This window comes from Vairimorpha necatrix, chromosome 3, assembly GCF_036630325.1.
Source record: "Vairimorpha necatrix chromosome 3, complete sequence".
Classification (NCBI taxonomy): Eukaryota; Fungi; Microsporidia; family Nosematidae; genus Vairimorpha; species Vairimorpha necatrix.
Window position 1 is genome coordinate 607,389 of NC_088818.1, and position 21,557 is coordinate 628,945.

The 21,557-nt window shown below is 26.4% G+C and overlaps 11 protein-coding genes across 11 annotated transcripts; 7 read left to right on the plus strand and 4 right to left on the minus strand.

Moving 5' to 3' along the window:
- Window positions 1-932: 932 nt before the first annotated feature.
- On the plus strand, window positions 933-2,495 carry VNE69_03187 (uncharacterized protein; the record flags this gene model as incomplete). The annotated part of the gene is made up of 1 exon (XM_065473047.1): window positions 933-2,495. The coding sequence occupies one exon, from the start codon at window positions 933-935 to the stop codon at window positions 2,493-2,495; it is 1,563 nt and encodes a 520-aa protein (XP_065329119.1).
- Window positions 2,496-2,738: 243 nt separating this feature from the next.
- Window positions 2,739-4,304, plus strand: VNE69_03188 (DNA repair endonuclease; the record flags this gene model as incomplete). The annotated part of the gene is made up of 1 exon (XM_065473048.1): window positions 2,739-4,304. The coding sequence occupies one exon, from the start codon at window positions 2,739-2,741 to the stop codon at window positions 4,302-4,304; it is 1,566 nt and encodes a 521-aa protein (XP_065329120.1).
- A 20-nt stretch (window positions 4,305-4,324) lies between these two features.
- Window positions 4,325-5,314, minus strand: VNE69_03189 (threonylcarbamoyl-amp synthase SUA5; the record flags this gene model as incomplete). The annotated part of the gene is made up of 1 exon (XM_065473049.1): window positions 4,325-5,314. The coding sequence occupies one exon, from the start codon at window positions 5,312-5,314 to the stop codon at window positions 4,325-4,327; it is 990 nt and encodes a 329-aa protein (XP_065329121.1).
- A 60-nt stretch (window positions 5,315-5,374) lies between these two features.
- VNE69_03190 (nucleolar protein 56/58-like) lies at window positions 5,375-6,586 on the plus strand (the record flags this gene model as incomplete). The annotated part of the gene is made up of 1 exon (XM_065473050.1): window positions 5,375-6,586. One exon carries the CDS (start codon window positions 5,375-5,377, stop codon window positions 6,584-6,586), a length of 1,212 nt encoding a protein of 403 aa, XP_065329122.1.
- A 50-nt stretch (window positions 6,587-6,636) lies between these two features.
- Window positions 6,637-7,116, plus strand: VNE69_03191 (non-structural maintenance of chromosomes element 1-like protein; the record flags this gene model as incomplete). Its single annotated transcript, XM_065473051.1, has 1 exon — window positions 6,637-7,116. One exon carries the CDS (start codon window positions 6,637-6,639, stop codon window positions 7,114-7,116), a length of 480 nt encoding a protein of 159 aa, XP_065329123.1.
- A 17-nt stretch (window positions 7,117-7,133) lies between these two features.
- On the plus strand, window positions 7,134-7,520 carry VNE69_03192 (uncharacterized protein; the record flags this gene model as incomplete). Its single annotated transcript, XM_065473052.1, has 1 exon — window positions 7,134-7,520. One exon carries the CDS (start codon window positions 7,134-7,136, stop codon window positions 7,518-7,520), a length of 387 nt encoding a protein of 128 aa, XP_065329124.1.
- Window positions 7,521-7,555: 35 nt separating this feature from the next.
- On the minus strand, window positions 7,556-7,879 carry VNE69_03193 (uncharacterized protein; the record flags this gene model as incomplete). The annotated part of the gene is made up of 1 exon (XM_065473053.1): window positions 7,556-7,879. One exon carries the CDS (start codon window positions 7,877-7,879, stop codon window positions 7,556-7,558), a length of 324 nt encoding a protein of 107 aa, XP_065329125.1.
- A 212-nt stretch (window positions 7,880-8,091) lies between these two features.
- VNE69_03194 (protein disulfide-isomerase (PDI)) lies at window positions 8,092-9,417 on the minus strand (the record flags this gene model as incomplete). Its single annotated transcript, XM_065473054.1, has 1 exon — window positions 8,092-9,417. The coding sequence occupies one exon, from the start codon at window positions 9,415-9,417 to the stop codon at window positions 8,092-8,094; it is 1,326 nt and encodes a 441-aa protein (XP_065329126.1).
- Window positions 9,418-10,741: 1,324 nt separating this feature from the next.
- VNE69_03195 (cullin protein) lies at window positions 10,742-12,496 on the plus strand (the record flags this gene model as incomplete). The annotated part of the gene is made up of 1 exon (XM_065473055.1): window positions 10,742-12,496. The coding sequence occupies one exon, from the start codon at window positions 10,742-10,744 to the stop codon at window positions 12,494-12,496; it is 1,755 nt and encodes a 584-aa protein (XP_065329127.1).
- A 3,195-nt stretch (window positions 12,497-15,691) lies between these two features.
- On the plus strand, window positions 15,692-17,149 carry VNE69_03196 (uncharacterized protein; the record flags this gene model as incomplete). Its single annotated transcript, XM_065473056.1, has 1 exon — window positions 15,692-17,149. The coding sequence occupies one exon, from the start codon at window positions 15,692-15,694 to the stop codon at window positions 17,147-17,149; it is 1,458 nt and encodes a 485-aa protein (XP_065329128.1).
- A 3,241-nt stretch (window positions 17,150-20,390) lies between these two features.
- VNE69_03197 (uncharacterized protein) lies at window positions 20,391-20,906 on the minus strand (the record flags this gene model as incomplete). The annotated part of the gene is made up of 1 exon (XM_065473057.1): window positions 20,391-20,906. One exon carries the CDS (start codon window positions 20,904-20,906, stop codon window positions 20,391-20,393), a length of 516 nt encoding a protein of 171 aa, XP_065329129.1.
- Between the last annotated feature and the right edge of the window lie 651 nt (window positions 20,907-21,557).

The window sequence follows — 21,557 nt, forward strand, 5'->3', positions numbered from 1 at the left end:
AATTGCAACTAATGTTTTATTTCTTGGATATATAATAACTTTAGATCAGCTCAAAAATCAATGTAAATTATTTTTAAGTTTTTGTATGTTTTATTTTCTAAAATTGTAAGATTTAAAAAATTTTTTATGCGGCAATGCAAAACAAAAACATTTCAAGAGGCGATTAGTAGTCTGCGGCGTTTAACTGACCAAAAATTTAATCCGAATATAAGCATTTTTGAATTAAATTATATTGTTAGTTGAAAACACTTGCAGCTATTTATGAAGTTTTTTTTTATTGTTTCGAACTTTTGTGATTCTTAAACTATAATGAGCATATATTAGTAGAAAACCAAACTAATAAATAAATATTAATGTTTTTTTACATAAATTAGAACGCTATATAGTGCAACAATGATTTTCTCAAGACATAGGAGTTTAATTTTATAAAATACATACATATCTAAATTTTTTAAAATATGTAAAAATTGGTTCGTTGATTAGTACTAATCAAATAATATACTTTAAGAATATATTGAAATTTATAAATATAAAATTAATTGACTTCTATGAAATTAAAACAATGCAATTAACAGGCTTGAGACTTGATCTAAGTAGTTAAAATTTATTGAATTTATATACATGCTTGTTTCTTAATGGCTTTTTTTAAATAATATATTAAATAAATTATTTGAGGTTACAGAAAAACGAGAAATAAGTTTACGAATGGTTTCTATCCTATAATGATACTGTTATCGCCATTGATTTGCATGTGTCGCATGCAATGTAATTTTTTTGTTTTTTCTTGGACTTTGGACATTGTACATAATTAATAAAGCTAGAGTAAAAAGAATAGTAGGTTAAAAGGCATATTTGACATATTAATTTTTACAAAATATAAAGTAAATTTTTCAAAATTACTAAAAAAACATATATTGTTACCCCAAAGTTAGATGTTTCTCATTTTATTCAATTACTTACATTTAAAGGCATCACACACACAAAAAGAAAAAGAAGATAAGACTCTATTTTTGCAAGATTCATCTGAAAATGTTAAGGATACAATTTTTGAAGAATTTTTAAGTAATAACGAAGATTTTCAATTTGATTTTAAGCCTTTTGTTCCATCAGAAACACTTAAAAAATCTCCTGTTCAAGGTTGTAAAATTTTGAAAAACCTAGAATTAAAAAACGAAAAAAGTACAAAAATTCCCATGAGCCAATCTTTTTATAAGTTTTATTCCGTAAAAAATCAATATAATGATAAAACAAATGTTATTGATTTATCTATTAAATCAAGGATACCAATGTATGACTACAATTCATTGAAAAATAAATCTAAACAAAAAGATCAAAATTTGATTAAAAACGAGCTTGAAGTTAAAGCTACAAAGAACAATCAACATGATTCAAAAACAAAAATGTCGGATACTTCGGGGAATCAAACAGAAAATAGCACTATAGAGTGTTTAATCTCGAAATATTTTGAGAAAAAAGATAATACCCAGAAAAACAAATATGAAAATCCATATTGGTTATTTTTTTTTGAAGAGGATTTTTTTAAAGAAATGTTAATTTCAGAACATTCAAGTTATATCGAGAATCTTAAATCATCTTATGTGACATTAAAAGGTTTAATTAAAACTATAACCGAAAGACTTGTCCTTTATAAAACTAAAAATGAACTAAAACTATATAAAATTAAAATAATAGATCAAAATTTAAATTCTATTATGGATTTTTATCGTAAATGTATAAGACAATTATATTTTACGATTTGGAACATGTCTTTGTTTGACGAGTTACAAAATCAACAAGATTTAATACAGTCGCTTATCAAACTAGAAAGCCAAAAATATATTTTTTCGGATTATATAAAAAAATCTTTGATGTCTTTTGATGATAAAATTATACTAGATTCAAAATTAGGCGAGTTACAAATCAAAACTAAAGAGTTTAATGCTATCTTTGAAAATGAATTTACATTTATATTCAATATATCAAAAATATTTAGGCAAAAAATTATTGAATTTGATAGTTCTTGTAATTTTTATAGTAATCGTATAAAAATCTTTGAATATATATATGCACTCTCGTATTTGGAGTCTCATTTTAATGAAATGAAGTCAAAATTTAAAATTGTAAGTCGTCCACAACTTCCAGAAATTGACATGGTTTTTATGTTTAGTCTAGAATATTTTTTGGATTTTGAAAATAGAGATATCTTAGAATATTGGATTAGAATAAGTAAACTCATTTTCGCCATAAAGAAAGAATCAAATCTCATATTTTTTCAATATAGCACGTCCTTGACTGCACAGACCATGGAAGTTATCAGAATTCTGATGAAATCAAGAAAAAACAAGTCAAAAATCCACAACTTAATTTGTGATGGAATGTTTATTCCGTTCATCCAGGAATTAATAATAAAATTAGACGTTCCCTTCTTAGATGATATTGAAACTATATTAAACGACTCTATACAAAGATATATTTGTTCGAAAACAAATCATTAAACAATTTTTTTTAGTATTTAAATGTTATCAAACAATTATATAATAAATATTATTTTTACTTGTAATATGTATGATCATTTTTTTTTGTATTGATTTTAAAAATTTAACTCTGGTTAGAAATTAAATTAATCAATCAAAAAATATCAATTACACTAAAATTTGTAATTTAACCATACATTCTTATTAAACCAATAAATCAAAAAAAATTAATTTGCTAAAAAAAAAAAAATAATACTACCCCCTATGGGTGTAAAAGGGCTATGGAAACTTATAAGTAACTGTGCTGAAGAACATACGCCTCACAACACCACTCTGGCTCTTGATACAAGTATATGGATACATCAATATAAAGGAATGCCAGAAACTGAAGTAATCTACTACGTATCAAAAAAAATTATAAAATTGTTGTATCACGAAATAAGACCAGTATTTATTTTTGACGGCGCACCAAATCCTTTAAAACGTAAAGTAATAGAAGAAAGAAAAAAGGAAAACTTGGATAAATTAGTTAAAGATATTATAAATAACGAAATATGCAAAAAATGCAAGATTAAAATAAGAATGTGTATACATGGCGGATTGATCAAAGACGAATTTGAAGAAGGCACTTTAAAGGGACTTCATGAATGGGGAAAAAATATTAAAGAGGAGAAGCAAGAAAATAAAAAAATATCAACTGATTCTGATTTTTATAATACGGAAAATATCTTAAAATTTTTAGATTTAAAAAAATATTCAAATTCGCAGAAATTAAAAATGCTCGTAAAAATGAGAGAACGTAGAAAACAACGATTTAATATTGATAAAAAATCAATGACAGATTTTTCAAAGTTGCAAATAAAAAATGTTAAAAACAGAAATTTAGTGAGTTTTTATATAAAAAAACTAGAAACAGAAAAACAAAAAAAAATCAATTCCGATTGTAATAAAAGTTTTTTTTTAAAAACTAATAAAAAAACGATACCAATGAGAAATGAAAATAGTTCTGATGGGGATATTAATGATTTTTTAGAAATAGATGAGACAAATTCACATCGAAATATAGATGATAATTATGTAATCCCGATAAAAAAAATTAAAAACGATTTTTCAGATGAAATTGTAGCCATTTGTAAAACTAAAAATGAAAAATTTAGTGAAGGTTTCTTTGCTGAAGAAAATAATTACGAAGCAGACAATGAGACAAATGAAATAAATTACGATTTTTCACAAGGAAAAACAATAAAAATTTCTAAAATCGATTCTAATTTAAATGAACCAATGGATTTTTTAAATGTTTTGTCTATAATAAAAGAAATTATAAATGCATTCAATTTGCCATATTTGGATTCTCCTTCTGAATCTGACGCTGAATGTGGGTTTCTTTATAGAGCTGGTGTTATCGACGGAGTTATCACAGAAGATAATGACATTCTTTTACACGGAGGTGTTGTATATAAGAATTTTTTTCGTAAAAATAAAAATATTTTACGCTATGATCCGAAAAGAATAGAAGAAGTCAAAGGATTGTCTACTTTTGATCTTATTGATTTGGGATTTGTATTGGGTTCAGATTACACAGTTGGAATAAAAGGTATAGGAATTAAAAATGCAGAAAAATATATTAAATCTGAAAATTTCAAAAATATAGATATACAATCATATCGAAATATTTATTTGAATTGTCCTATTAGGGAAGACTGGAGACCAAAATTTAAAACATTAGAATTTGAAAAAATAGTGCAATTTTTTGTAAACAAAGGAATAGATAAAGAGAAAATCGATGAGCTTAAATTTTATCTCTTATCCAAACAAAAACAAAATGTTTAAAGATTGTAAAAATTTTATTTTTATATTATCATATGTGCAGCCTTTTTCACTCTGTCCATAATCGCTTCTCCTTCCATTTCTATAGAAACTCCTTTTGTTATTATAATATCACATGTCTCGTCTAGCTTTCGTAACCCCTTAAATAAATTCATAGCTACCTCGTATGGTTTATTGCCTAAATAAATAGTTTCACAATCTTGTTCTCTTTTTATTTTTGGTTTAAAATCGTAGTGTGTTAATATCCCTACTTTTTTATACTCTTTAACTAATTCTTCAATATTAACTGAATCACTAATTATCAAAACAAATTTATTATTTGGACTATAATGTTTATATTTTTGACCTGGGCAGATTTGTTGATTTCCTATCTTTTTAACGGAATAATTTATATTGATTTTTTCACCTATTAGTTTTTCTAAAACTTCAATGCAAATTCCACCCGGTCTGAGTATCGCAGGACTATCTAAATAGGTAAAAACCGTCGACTCTAGACCGACTCTACATTCGCCGCCATCTAAATAAAGAGGACATTCTTCACCAAAATCATCAATAGTGTGTTGGACGCACGAAGGACTTGGTTTTCCACTGAGATTTGCTGAAGGTGCAGCTAAAGGAATGTTGAGTTTTTCAATAATTTCCAAAATAACTTTATTGTCTGGCATTCTTACTAAAATTGTATCTAGTCCAGCTGTGACTGTACGAGAAACATTTTTATTGGCTTTAAAAAGCAGTGATATTGGGCCAGGCCAAAAGTTTTCTATTATTTTTTCATAGACTTTAGGTATTTCTCCCTCAATGACTGTTTTTAACATCTCAATAGAAGAAACATGCACTATAAGTGGATTATCCGAAGGACGACGTTTTAATTTATAAATATTTTTTAAAGCATTTTCATTGTTTATTGCGGCTGCTAATCCATAGACGGTTTCTGTTGGTATAACAACTACGTCCTTTTCAAAATAATGAAGTATTTTATTAATATCTAAATTTTCAATTGATAGAATTTTCATGGGTTTAAAATATTTCTTAAAAATAATACCGTTATTTTTTTCATTTAGTTCCCCTCTTAAATGAAGCAACATTTTTTGTACGAACATCCCAAAGGATATTTATTATTCGAAATGAATGAATACGAAGACTTATCTCAAGGATCATATCAAGAATATATGAAACTAACACAAGTTGTGAATTTAACAGCTAAGTTTGAATTTGCAGATGTACAAATGGCCACTCAAAATATCCAAATTCTTTGCAATAATAAATTACCAAAAGAATTAGAAAACTTTCTAGAACTTAATAATGTAAAAATTTTACATTGTGATTCGTCTTTAAAACAAGCACTTAAAGAAATAAAAATTAAACAAAAAAATAGTATAAATATTTATAGAGGAATAAAATATAATGAGCATCGATTTCATAAGTCTGAAATTGATCTTCAATTCATTTTAGGAGTAGCTCACACTTTTTCAAGAAATAAAGTCGAATACAACAGTAAAAAAGAAGATAATATTTTGATACACACAGTTAACATGTTAGAACAACTAGAAAAAGATATTAATAGTTATTCTATGAGAATTAAAGAGTTATTTGGTTGGAGTTTTCCTGAATTATATTGTGCTTGTGACAGTATTGATGAATACATTGCAGCAGTAATTTTTTTTACAACTGAAAATAAAAATGAAAATATTAAAAATGAAAAGATTGACGAATTAATAAAATTAAAAGATAATTCAATAGGAATTAAAATCAACGAAGTTGATATGATAAATATAAAAAATTTATGTGATATTATCAATGAAAAAATTAATATAAAAAATAGTCTAAAAAAATATTTAAAAGAGAAAATGTTGACGATATCTCCAAATCTTACTGAATTATTAGGAGACATGATGTCTGCTAAATTAATTGTTTTATGTGGCGGATTGTGTAATTTAGCAAAAGCCACAGCATCTACAATTCAATTATTAGGAGCAGAAAAAAGTCTTTTTCAAGCTCTTAAATCAAAATCAGATACTCCGAAATACGGAATAATCTTTTATTCTAAATTGGTATCAAAAACACAAATGAAAAATAAAGCGAAATTTTGTAGATTTCTTGCTTCAAAAATTTCTATTTTAGCAAAAATTGATTGTTTCTCGGTAAACAGGACTAATGCGTACGGAGTAGCTATAAAAAAGGTGGTTAAGAAAAAAATTAAATCATTTGATAATGACAAACAAATAGAAAAAACTGATGAAATCATGTCGAGAGTTTATAAAAAGTTAAAGACATGTGAAAAATAAATAAAAAATTTTATTTTTTTAGATTTAAAAATTTTCATCTTATTCCCTTTATGAAAGAAGAGGAATTGCAAAACATTATTTATGAGTTACTTTCTACGGGAATGTATAAAAGTAATATAAAAAATCTAAATGAAGTTGTTTCAATTTTACGTAAAATACATTTTGATGTAGTTGAATGGTATGATAAATCTTGTTATATTCTTGTTAGCACTGGAGGTAATCAAGAGCTTATTCTCGGGTACAATGAAGAGGAAAATAAAGAAATAATAGAGATATTCGAAAAAATAATATTTGATAAAGAAGTACAAGGGAATTTATTAAGTTTACTAGTTGAAAATGATTGGTTAAGTATTGATGAAAATAATAAGTACATTTTGGGTAAACGGGCTTTAGTAATTTTTAAAAATAAAATTTTAGAAGCCGATGGAATTTACAAAAAATGTAAATTTTGTGAATTTTTAGTCCGTAGAGAAGAAGCACATGATTATTGTCAAAAAATATTTGATGAGAAAAATTGTCTTTTAAATTAAATTTTTTTATCCTCTTTATGTTAAAAATAAATTTCCCATTTCTTATTAATGAATTTAATACTTCTTTGAAAGTTAAAACAAATTTAGAACGAAAAGAAAATCTAGTCACATTTAGTTTAGAATATAAAATGATTATAAAAATAAATAATTCCAAATGTATTTCAATACAGAAATGCGGAGATGTTTACGTGTACGTATTCGAATTTGAAAAAATTAATGATGCTATAGATTTTATAGAAATAAAAGAATGCGAAGTTACCAGTTCAAGTTTTTTCTCTGATCCCAAAGAAATTGAACAAGAGAATGTCGAATATGCTGAAATTTATGTAAATTCTGGTGGAGCAAAAAAGAAACAAAAAAAGAGACTTGTTGAAGACGAAAACGGATTTCAAAGGTACATATAAAAAACAAACTAAAAAATTTTCAAGTTAAATTTTTTTTATTCAAATAATTTTTTACTCTCTGGTGATGCAATAATTAAAGGAGGTTCTTCTTCTGTGTTGTCATTTTTTGATTCTTCTGCTTGTTTATTTTTATAAGATTCGTCTGCTTGTTTATTTTTATTAGATTCGTCTTCTTGTTTATTTTTTTTACTAGAAGATTCGTCTGCTTGTTTATTTTTATCATTAAAAGATTCGTCTTCTTCTTCTTTATTATTCTTGTCACTGGATTTATTGTCAGCATTAGATCGATTTGCTCTTATCTGATCTATAAGATTTTTTTTTCTACCATAAAATGGGACAGTTATTGTCAATCCAATCATAAATAATAACCATAGTAATAAAAATAGTAAAAAAATCGATTTTAACATCTCCACTTTATGATTCATAAATTTTGTTTATAAGTTTCATTGTTGATGACGTGTCATAGATGTTGTATCAAAATATTTAACTGACCAGAACGAAAATTTATTTTTTATAAAAAAAATTTAACGTTCATTAATTTGTGCAAAATAATTTTTAAAATATTTTTTAATTAAAGTTCTCTGTTTGTTTTATCTGAGTCGGAAGGTTTTTCGTCTTTAATTTCGCCTACTTTATTAGTCTCATTATTTACTTGGGTCAAATATGTAGACATGTCAATATTAAATGATCCATTTATTTTTATAAACTCGGCGATAGAATCGGCAGATCTTGTTTTTGAATCAAATGCAAAAACTTCATCGGTCTCTGCCTTAACGAGATAGATTTTAGGTACAGAGGAAATGTCGAAATTATCAATGTCATTCATTGTAATGTCACATGTTCCAATGACGATTTTATTATCAAAATGAGTTCGAGAAATAGTGGCCAATTCTTCAAGTACTGGTCTCAACTGAATACAAAAATTACAACTCGGAGAGCTAAAAACTATTAATTTATCTTTAGTCTTGTCAGCTCTAAATTTCGGAATATTGTTTCTAGTAAAGATTTTAAGATTTAACTCATCATTGTTTACTGGTTCATCTTGTGAAGCATATTTTGGCTCGATCTTTTTATCTAAAACATCTTGAATAAATGACTGAATATTATTTTCAAAACACTTTTTAAGTGGATATTTCAACCCGTCATTTATAAATAATATTCCTGGTAAATCTTCTTCTGTTAATCCAAATGCGCTCAATTGATCTTTATCGCCCCTATAGGAAATTAAGCAGAATTTTGCTAAATGTTTAACTTTAGAAGCTTCAGATTTATAATTTTTATCAAATGATTGCATCTCTTCTGGTTTTATAAATACATAAATGGAGTGTAACCCTGTAGCTTTATACAACTCAAGATTCTGATAGGATAAAGTCCCAATAAGATCTACGCCAACAATTGGGACGATAGTTTTAATAGTTTCTTCATTTAGAGGAAATTGATAAGAGACTTTGTCTCTAGGATTAAAACCATAAATACCAGGATAAGGGGTGTTCATCTCCTTGGCAAGATTCTTATCTGAAGAAATAAAGACTTTCATTGTTCGATCAAAATGATCAGCAGGCAATAAAGCAGTCTTTTCGTCTACAAAGAAAATTATAAAAAATCTTTCTCCTTTTTTCATTTCTTCTATCTCATCAGTTTCAAAAGTCTCTATGACTTTAGAAACCTCTCCCATACCTTCTGGTACATCAGGAATTGAAATAATAGTTTGGAATTTTTTCATGTCTTCCTCATTAGAAAGATCAATTTTTAGATCTTCTAGTATTCCTTGTCCTTTACCATTTTCAATATTACTATCATAATTGACTTTAAGATTATCAAATTGTCTTTTGTCTTCGACATTTAAGACAACTGATCTCTCACATAAACATGTCAGTATGAAGAAAACAAAATTCATTTTTATGGGCAAGAAAAATTACTTAAATAGAAAATTTTAACATTTTGTTTGTTTACAAACAAAGTCAAACGATTTAAGCATAAAGTAAAATAAAAAAAAACAAAAAAAAACATTTACTATTTTAGGTAAATATCTTAATATTTTAAAATTAATTTTAATAAAATAAAGAAACTTTTCTGGTAGTTATTGGGCGAACAAATTTAAAAAATAGAGACGCTTTTAATAAGCTGTATAAGTCTTAGTAAAGTAATTTAACAGATGTAATTTTTTTAATAAAATAAGATTTATTCTAAATTGTACGATTTTTAAAAAACAATCTTATAATTGAATAAGCATAAAAAACACCTCGGCATAATATCTATGCTGTAAGATTACAAATGTGTCTGGCTTAATTTAATAAATAAGAATAATGTTTTTAAATTCAAAAATATTACAAATAGATATTAAACACATACTTCAATATTGTAACTTATTCGATGTTTTTATGTTTATTTTATAATGCTAAAATAAGCAAACTTACGAAATCATGAGAGAGTTAGGTAGACATTGTATTGATATACTAAAATCGTATCAATTTGCTTAAAACCTCCGGCTAAAGTAAGCATTAGCTACAAAAAATAACAGGCTTGAGACGCGAGATCTGCCTCGTCAAATTTTTTACCATTTAAATGGTAAAAATAGCAACCCATTTCGTATTAATTTGACTTGATACATAATAATAAGTATCTTTATATCTATACGAACAAAATGACTTGATGCGTATATAATAATAGACCTAATAAAAATTCTCGATCAACCTATAAGTCCAACTTTATCTCCTTTGCGGCGTTGCTCCTACTCGTCATCAAGCCTGCATTTTGTGACAATCGTTAATTTTTTTGTCTTTTACAAGTTAGCCACGTGCTTATAATCCAGAAATTTCAAATACACAAGCATTTAGCTCTACTTCGTCTAGTCTCTTAATTACCTGAAAGATTTGCTCTAAAATGTAGAGAAATATTTTTTTTATGATCCTCTAAGTACTTTACCTACGATGAAAAAATAAATAAGCCAACATTATTTCTGGCCTAAAATGCGTAAAAAACGGGCTTAAAATCTTCTTTGTTGCGACACAGCACACAAATTTGATGAGTTAACTAAAAAAATATGTTTAAAGATTTCAAAATTTTCGAATAATTAAAATTATAACCCAAATAATAATATATAGTATTTCTTCGGAATCTAACTCGGTTCTTTATGTATCAACACAAAGCTTTCGACCACTAAGCTACATTTTCATATAATTTTACAATGTTTTAGAATATTTTGGAATTTTATCCCTTAGATGTCCACAGATTTGGAAGAAATCGAGAACTTTCTAACTTCATATTTCAATCATAGAGTAGATTTAGTACTTTACAAAATCTACGAAATATCTAGAAAACATTCGAAATCTATAAAATTTTATAGATTTTTAAAGTATAAAATGAAAAAATTGCTTATCCCCCGTGTAAACAAAATCGATACGAAAAATATCTATGACAAACATGTTTGGTTTACAAAAATGATTGATTTGTTCAACAAAATCTTCAGAGATACCAAAAAGATGCACAAAATTGAAAAATATTTAAAATTTTTAGTTAAGAAAAAACTTGAAACATTAAAAAATGAATTCATTTTTAAAACAGCTACAGAATTTTTAATGGATAATTATGAAAAAACTAATAAAAAGTTAGAAGCGAACGAAGAAATAAAAAATAATATAGAAGCGAATAAAGAAATCGAAAAATTTTATATGGTAAATGAATTCTATAACTTAAATTTTGTGGAAGATTTGAAAAAAATAATAATAAATAGATTTGTAAATAAAATAATAGAATGCGATATAAATAAGATTAAAATATTTTTAGAAAACATTAATGACGATTTATTAAATATTAAAAACAGGATTTTTAATGAAGTTGCAAAAGAAATAAATAAAATTAAAATTTTAAAATGTTTAGAAAACAAAGAATATCTTGAATTTAATGCAAGTTTGTTTGAAAACGCAAAAGATAAATATAAAGAATACATTATTTTTTATTTAAATAATAAATTTAATGATAACAAGATGGATAAAGAATATGTTAATAATATTTTAAAAATATATCTGGAATATAAAAAATTTGACGATTTTGTAAAATCTGTGATATTTAATTGGTTGAAAAATTTAAATATAAATTTTGATAAATTTGTAAATGTTTTGAATTCTGGAGAAGGAAAATCTACCGAATTATTTGAATTTTTGGGTATTTTATACAATTTTATTACAGAAAAAGAAGCATATGAAAAATCTTTAAGGACAAAATTATGTTACAGATTAATAAACAATTTAAGTACAATTGAAGAAGAGGAATATTTTATAAGTATTTATAAAACATTTACAAAAGACATTTATGTTTATAAAATGGTAGATTGTATTGAAGATTTTAAAAATAGAATTTTTTTTTATAATTGCGAAATTATGATGATGAGGAAATTTCAATGGGCAGAATTTAAAAATGTGGAAATTTTCAATTCCGACCTTTCAAAATTAAAAAATAAATATGAAAATCAAATTGCGAAATTTGAAAGAAAAAAAATATGTTGGATGGATTCTTTGAGTACAGTAGAAGTAGAAATTTATGGGAAAGAAGCTGTCTTAAATTTGGTACAATATGATATTTTATTAAATATTAATAATCTTGATCTTATAAAAATTTTAAATGAAAATAAAGATCAAGAAAAAATTTTAAATATCAAAATATTACAAGATAACGGATTATTAAAAATTGAGAATGAAAAATTTTTTATAAATAAGGATTTTGAATGTAAAAATTTTAATATTAAAGAAAGGGAATTATTAGAAATTAACTTATCTTATGAGACAAGTAAAAATAAAAAACATCAATCGGAAGTGTTGGACAGTAAAATAATGTCAAGATTAAAAAAATATAAAAAATTGGAAATTATCGATTTATTGGATATTTCAAATAAATCTGAAATAATACAGAGATTGGAAATACTAGAGAAAAAGGGATATTGTCATGTTAAAAATGAAGAAGTACTCTACAAACCATAAAAATAAATTAATTTTGTGTTTTTATCTCATATAAAAAATATATACATTTTTAAAAAAATCATAAAATTTGCTAAAAAATATCTAATTTTTAATTTGAATGAAAAAATTGGCCAATTTTCACTTTATGCCCCCCCCTACATATATAAATACAAATTTTTAAAAAATATCCCTTTTTTTAGAAAATCAAAATGGAAAAAAAAAGGAGGAGAAATACTTAAAATAATAAATTTATTAAAACATCAAAATAATTGTCTTTAAAGTTTCTAAGCAACATAAATCTTAACAAATAAAGATATATTAAACAAGTAGTTCTACATCTTATCGGCGTTTGGCGTTTTATAGCTGACCAATTCCCTTCTATGGTGTTAGTGTGCACACCTGTAATGGGATCTTTAAACCATTTGCTATGGTTAACAGTTATGTGGCTTGCCATTATCTGGTTCATTTTTGAATATCCTTTCCACATATCAGAATAAACAGTAGATTGATTATTAATAAATGTAGCAATAAGATTTAATAGGATATTTTTAGTTCTATTAGGTACAGGAATTAACAAAATTTTTCTTTCTTTAGTCCGTTCGACCATCCCCAAAACCCACACACCGTCTACTTTGTGTCCAACGTTGTATTTACGTTTTCCAAATTTGCTTTCGTCTACTTCTACGATTGTATCCTTACCGCCCAGTGTCTCTCTTGCACTTTCCATGTATTTATGGTAAGCCTCGTCCAAACAAAACTGTTTTAGGCACCTCGATACAACACATGGGGAAATATATAACAACTTGGCGATTAGTAGAGGAGGGATTTTTGTGAGCCAGAGGTTCAGGATCTTTAACATAAGTATATGATCCAAATGGGTTTTTGCAAATATGGTATTTGCAAAAAGGCTCCTCTCTTTTTTGCACTTTTTACCAATGCATCTGACATTGTAACCCCTTTGCTTTCTCCTCCTAACTTCTTTCCCGCATTTGAAACATTTTACTTGAAGAAGTTTATAAATAATTTCTTCGTATGTTTTATTTATTTCTTCGTTAGTAAGCATAAAAATGGGGCACTAAAATTAAATTTTTTAAAATTGCTACAAAGAAAACTACATCGTCATTTTAATTTATATATCGTTGTAATAAGTTCAAATAAATGAATTTATTGTATGGTTTCATTACTTATTATTATTTATGATAATTAAAATAGTAAGTAAAAAATTTGGACCGTATGATGACATATAGAGTTAAATTTATATTTGTATAATAAAATTGATATGATTCGTCTATTTATTTTTGTATATTAGATTATTTTTATGTACTTTTTTTAATTTTTTTTTTCTCCTCCTTTTTTTTTCCATTTTGATTTTCTAAAAAAAGGGATATTTTTTAAAAATTTGTATTTATATATGTAGGGGGGGGGCATAAAGTGAAAAAGCTCCATTTCTAACAATTGTCATATAGCCTATAACAATCAAAATAGTAAAGTCAAAATATAAAACTTGTCATAATAAATATCATAAAGCAATAATTTAGACAGTTATATCGTAAGCATTATTACAGTCAACCAAGACAAAGAAATACTAGTTGGTACGACGAAGAATATGTATGAGATTTTTAAAACTTCTTCTGTAGATGATTCAATAATGTACATTTTTGTTGCATTAAACATTTCAAACAAACAATTTAGTGTGTCGCTGATGTAATTTAATTATTTCATATAAAAAGTTAAAAATAAATCATACGATAATTTCAAAACTAGAATAGATATAAAAGGAAGAAAAATTCGTGTTAATCGAAATCTAGAATGCGCAAAAATATATGATCTAATAAATCTGAGCTATAAAATTAATAATATGCATTAATTGTACCAATACGATATGTTTAAAAATTTTTGAGTTAAAAATGTAAAAATATTTTTATCAGTAAAGCTAATTAAAGATTGGCTCTTTGTGTCATCAAATGATCGAAGAACATTATGGACCTATTTAAGTATCTTGTGGCTGTTGATCTGCTCAAGGACGGGAATAAGTGTGGCATTTTGCAATCTTGTTCAAATACAGTTCTAAAAACCAAGTGGACAGTGTGACACCTGAAAAATATCGTTGTTTGATGAGTCTAAATCATTGGATTTATACATAAATGTCAAAAATTCTCTTCGTCTCTTTCTTGGTAGAATCTTTTCACCGCCTATTAAAATCTGAAATCAACACAATGAATTGTATTTAAAACAAAACGAAGCTTTTTGTGGTATTTTGTTACAGAAAATCCGAAAATATTTAAATTAAGAATCGAAACTTCTCAAGCAGATAAAAATTTCTAATTACTGAAACTTCTCAAGCAGCTAAAAATTTCTAATTACTGAAATTTCTTAAGTCAAATTTTAATTACTTTATCGCTTCTAAGAAAAAATTATCGCATAACAAAAATTCTGTAATAAAATGAAAACATATGCATGTAAGATATTATATGCATTCTGCATAATGAAGTAAAGCTTTCTATACGTTTATCTAAATTGTTATTCTGCTATTATATTTATCAATTAAACAATTCATTATATTTACCATAAAAAATTTTTGTTTCATTTTTTAGACATCTAACTGGAAATGCAAAAATTAATTAATTTGAACAATAAATGTCACGCTGTTTGGGTTTTTGAAAGATGTCAATGTAATTTTTCGATGTTTTAGTGGCTGCAAAAAATTAGCTAACTTGTTTTTTATAAATTTCACATAAATAATACTAAGAAAAAAATTTGTTTATTTTTCGACTGTCAGCTGTCAATTATTTCATTTTTCATTTAGAACGATAATTAATATACATTAAAAATATACATAATAATCAAATTTTCTTATTTTAGAATTTTATCATTGTCTTATACTCCAACAAGACAATATTATTTTTTATAAAATTCATACATTTGAAATATATTCCTTATATTTGTATAATACATATATTAACACAATAGTCGGCTATTTTTGAAATTTACTTGTTACAGCTATAATTTTTTAATTTACGAATAATGATTTTTAGATGTCAAATCTATTCTGGAATGGGAAAATAAACAAAAAACATGGTAAAAAGTAAGCTTTTTCTTTTATTGTTTTTTGTTTATTTTTGATTTGTTTATAGTTTATATGTTGACAAAATTTTGTAAATATTACTCATTAATTAATTTGTTTGTATAAATAAATAATTTTTTAAATTGCCCCTCATGATTAAAGATTATGCTATAAGATATTTTATATTCAAACATTTCTGCAAAAATATCAAGAAAGAAATCGACGAGATGGCTAGAGAAATTTTTTTTTCCCTAAAGGATAAATTTTTACTAAAGGAAGAAGTTTTAGTAAATCTTCAAGAAGGATTAGTGGTAAAAATTTTTAAAGGCAAATTTTATATACTAACGAAGAAAGATTTTAGAATAATTAAATGCGATTATAATGAAATTACAAGAAAACCCAAATTTAATATCAATGAAATCGTCGAAACTTTATATTCCGTAACCTATGAAAGTCCATTTGGGGTGCGTCTCTTAAGAAAAAATATATATGAATGCTGTCATGAAAAAAAAAGTATAATTAAATACTTAAATTTTTTAAAGAAAAAAGAAGACAAATCAAAAAAAACAGACATAGAACTTCTTAATATACATAAAGAAAAGGCGACAAATGATGAAGCTGAAGAATTAATTGACGAGAAAAAAAAAATTTATAATATAATTGAAGATGAAAAAAGAGGGGATAAAATAATTAATGAATATTTAGAAGATGCTGAAGTACAATTTCTAGATATTACTTCATTTGTCCCCTCTTCAGAAATATTTAAAGTAGAAAGTTTTGAATTTAATATTGTTAATGCGATAATAACAGTGTATTCACATATTACAAACTTCTACAACAATAAAATTTTATTAAACACATCAATAATTAAGCTAATAAAATTATACAAAGAATATGCCTATGATTCAGAAATTATAGGCATTATTCATGGAATCCTCATAGATAATCTCTATGAAGAAAAAAACAATATAGGTTTATCTGGTATTATCACGGTAAACAAGGATTTAATAGATAATATAAATGTCAACATCTTGAGTAATGAGGTAATTGTCGGGAATGAAGTGGGTTTGAGGGGGTGGAAATTAAAAACTAGGAGTTTTTTCCTCGATATATATAAAATAACAAAAAATAAGAAAATTTTAAGCTTTTACAATGCTCTTAATAAAAAGAGTCCTTTCAACCCAAATGAGACGTTTGTGTTGAGAGTTTTTTTAACTTTATTTTTAATTAAATGTAATATGGCGACTAAAAAATTCAAGGCCAATTTAATTAATGAGCTAAAAAAGCTTAAAGAACTAGAAAATAGTTTGTTGGAGCGTAACAGAAATTTTAATTTAGAAGTTAGAGGAGATGAGGATTCTCATCTAATTGACGAATTAAAAAGAAAAATTATTTTGTCTCCAATGAAGCAAAAGATTGGAACATTAAATGGGGGAGAGTTTATACTGGTAAATTTGAAAATTTTTTACCAGAAAAATGATACATTTTACATTCCAAGTAAGTCAACAATAGAAGAAATTTTAAAGAAATATCAGCCAATCGATAAAATAGAATTTAATACTTGTAACAATCTAAAAAACATACTTGAATGTTTATATTTGAGAAAATAAAGACTAATAAATATTTTATTAATAAAAAGATTCTTCTTAAATATTATACGCCCGTTTTTTATGTTGTAAATAATATCATTTTTATTTCATGCTATATTTTACCAGGGACCAACAGTATGGCAAACTGCCGATGCCGTAGCATTTACGTTGAACTAGTATGGAACTAAAATGACGAGTGGGCCAGACGTGTTATTCTCTTAGAACCCTGCTTAACGCAGGTCACAGATAGGAATGTTTGTGGTTCTAATCCCAAGAGATAGTTTTTCTCCTGCAAGTAAAGCCTTTATGGTATGCTGGTGTGTATCACAAGTTATTGGCTGTTGAAGTTTTTATTTGCTGGGAGGCTTTTCTTTAATCACAATAAAAGTTTTTTAGTTTTTTTTTAGAGACCAACAGTATTTTGCTGTTGCGATCTTCGTTTTGAAAATATCTATCTTCATAGTTAAAATGGCTTCTATGAGTCTCTTTATTCTTACTAAAGTGAAATTTTCTATATTTTTGGGCGGACCTGAAGCTTAGATATGTTTTAATTTATATTTAGTCATTGATTGCTGTAAAATTACTCCAAATGGTCTTAATCTGATAAACGCCAGAAGTTTCTATTGTTTTTTATGCCTAAAAGTTTTATACTATTTTTGACTCTGTTGTTTATATAAGGATTTATCATTGAATAGGGGTTTATTTATTTTATTATTTATAATCAACATCCCTCCCCTTATAGAATTAGCTCCTCGTCCACAAGTCTTTTTAGTTGCGAAGCATGTCTTTTGTAAGACTTGGTGCCAATTTTTATGCAATATGAATTTCCTTCCAATTTACTTAAGATACAACCCTTTTTCCAATATCTCGGTTTTCCCTTTGTCACGTTTTCGTTCTTTATTAAAACCGTATTCCCAACAGTAAAGACCTCTTCCTTCGGCAATTTCTCTGTTGCTTTTGAATAATTTAATATATTGTTAAATTGTGTTTTTTTAACCGTTTCTGCATATTCTTTATCTAAGGCTTCGTTTGGTGTACATCCCAACCCTACGTGATAAGAATTATTATAAATTAGAATAGCTTTCTTTACTTTTGTTTTTAAAAACTTGTCACTTTCGTTTTTATATACCATCTCTTGTAGAGTTCTATTAAACCTTTCCACTCTTCCGTTCGATTGATGATGGAATGGTGTCGTGTAGTGTAACTTGATATCATTTGTATTTGCAACATTTTTAACACAGTTGCTTAAATTTTCTTTTGAGCAATCCAAAACAAGAGTTTTAATTGGTAACTCTTTATTAATTTCCATTATAAATTGGGCTATTTTTTGTCCAGACCTATCGTTAATACACTTAGCAAATCCCTTTCTGGTGTAGTAATCTAATCCTGTTATTATATAATTTTTGTCTATAGGACCTATAATGTCTATTCCCACCTTTTCGCCTGGATAATACGCTGTTACGAATATAAATTTTTTGTTTTTCTTCGGATTATACATCTTACATATGGTACAGTCAGCTATTGCCTTTTTGGTTAGCGATTTGATATTAGGCCATTTATATTCGTTTTCTAAATTATAAATAATTGTTTTTGCACCTCTATGTAGCATTTCTTTATGCTTTTCGAATATTAATTTAATTTTTTCTTGTTCTGATATAGGTTCACTTTCCTTCACTTCGTTAACAATATTTTCTTTTCCTTCAAAGCTCCTACTAAGAGCGTCCACGTGTGACATTTCTTCACCTTTTCTATAAATCACTTTAAATATAAAGTTGCTAAGTCGATCTAGCCATCTGTGGATTCTCAGAGATTTAATTTCTCCTTTGTTAAGTGCTTCCAGGGCCTTGTGATCTGTAATAGCAGTAAATTCCTTTCCATATAGATAGTATTTAAAATGTTCCATTCCCCATAGCATAGCTAGACATTCTTTTTCACTTATTGAATAATTTCTTTCGGGAGGATTTAGACTTCTTGAAGCAAATGCGATTGGGACCTTGACTCCCTTGTCGACCTGGGCCAATATAGCACCTAGACCTGTGTTTGACGCATCTGTTTCCAGGATAAATTCAAGATTGTAATTCGGCTGATGTAGCTCTATTTGTTTACTTAATACCTCCTTTAATTTTTCGAAGCTGTTTTGGTGTTTTTCTGTCCATATGAATTCTACTCCTTGCTTTAATAGATTGTATAGTGGCTCACATAACGTTGCGCAATTGCGAATGAATTTTCTATTGTAATTTATCATTCCTAAAAATTCTTGAAGTTTTTTCTTATTCTCTGGTTTTTGAAATTCGTTTATAACTTCTATTCTCGATTTTTCGGCCGATATTTTATTTCTTTCGATATTGTATCCTAAAAATTTTATTTTATTAACTTTTGAAACTGTTTTCTTTTCGTTAATATTGAGATTGTTGTCCTTTAATATTTTTATTACTCTGCATAAGTTTCTATCGTGTTCCTCACTTGTTTCTCCGAAAATTAAGATGTCATCTACGTAAACGATACACGCCTTCCCTATTTCATCTTTTAGAACATGATCCATATATCTCTGAAATATGGCCGGGGCATTCTTAAATCCCATTGGCATTACTTTCCATTCATACAAGAAATGCTTAAATCGAAAAGCAGTTTTATGTTGATCCTTTTTCGCTAGAGGAATGTTAAAGAAACCATCTTTCAAATCCAATTTTGTAAAAAATTCTTTGTCTCTCAGATTAAATACCAAGTGTTCTATATTAGGTAGGCTATATTTGTCTAATTCTACCAATTTGTTTAGTGCAACTAAATTAAGTGTTATTCTTATACTGTTATCTGGTTTTACTACTGGGCGAATGTTATTTAGCCATGTAGACTTCGATGGGCCTATATAATTCATTTTTATCAAATTTTTTATCGTATCTTCCATTCCAGATTCAAATTTCTTGGGGAAGCTAAATACTTTCTCTACAACTATAGCGTCTTTTCTTGTATTTATTTCACATTCATACTGATCCTTAGAGTTTATCATTACTTTAATTCCATCTTTTCCAATCAAAATTTTTTCTTTGGATACTTTTGGTAAAATAAAAAATTTTAGCTGATATTTCGTATTTTTATAAGAAACGTCACATAAAACATGATACTTAACTTCAAAGGTTTCTTCAAGACAGGTTCTGAATTTCAATTTGACATGGTTTTTTCTTCTTTTTAAACCAGCTTTTAATCTAACTGTGTCAGAAATAAAATTGTAGTTAGATCCTGTATCAAAGACTACTAAAAATTTTTAGTCTTCGATATAAACTAAATTCTCTTTATTGATCATCTCTTCTGAGTCTTCTAAGACTTCATTTATTTGAAGCTGCTTTTTGTTATCGTATTTCTGCTTAATTATATCATTTCTAACTTCCTTAGAACCATTACGACCAGATTTCTTATTTCCTTTTTCTTCTCTTCCCAAAATAGTCCTTATCTTATCGTTCAATTCTTTATCAATTTTTTCCATCATCAGAACTCGCTTAAGGTCGATATCATTTAAAGAACAACAGCTCGTTATGTATGCTCTTAAATTTGGAAATTCTCTTCTTATCCCGAGCATTACAATTTTCATAGATTCTTTTGAGTCCATTTTTACTACTTTTGATTTCTTTTTAACTTCGTCAATGAAATCTTTTGCATTCTGGTCCTTTTTCTGAAAAAGGCGGTAAACATCCACTAGTTCAATTTCATCTTCTTTAAATTCTTTATACAGTGCTTCTTTCCACTTGTCATATGTTATAGAGGAACTTCTTGTATGTTCCATAAATGTTGAGTGCCATTCAATTATTTCGTAACTGGCTTTACTCAAAACATACTCAATTTTATCCAATGATTCCATTTTTTTAAACCATCTAAATATTTCATATCTCATCAATTCTTGGGATAAATTTTTCCTGTTTATACTGGGTTGATCATTATTCTCCACCATGTTGTTTATATAAGGATTTATCATTGAATAGGGGTTTATTTATTTTATTATTTATAATCAACAGACTCAAAACATTCTGAGTTGCCAAGAGACGTAACACAGTGCATTAACCATATTGATAAATTTCTTACCTTTAAACTCTGTATGTAAAATTCGTTGGAGAGAGAGAGTAAGAAAGGATTCGTAACAGGTAACCGAGATAACAGTTAACACTGTTTAGATAATTAGTAAACAACTTTTGGGGAGATGGCAGTGTCGTGGCTTATTATTGTATAATCCATTTATAAGCAGAGTTCATTCAATTATATTTGACACACCCCAATCTCCCCATTACTTTATTGTTCCATTATAAACAATTAAAAAATCTTTTTAATATAATAAATATATTTTGGAATTGTTTCATGGGGCTGTACAAGTACATTTTCACAATTTATTGTTTGCCTTTTATTGTACAAGATATTATGTTGTTTTGCTTACCTATTTGAT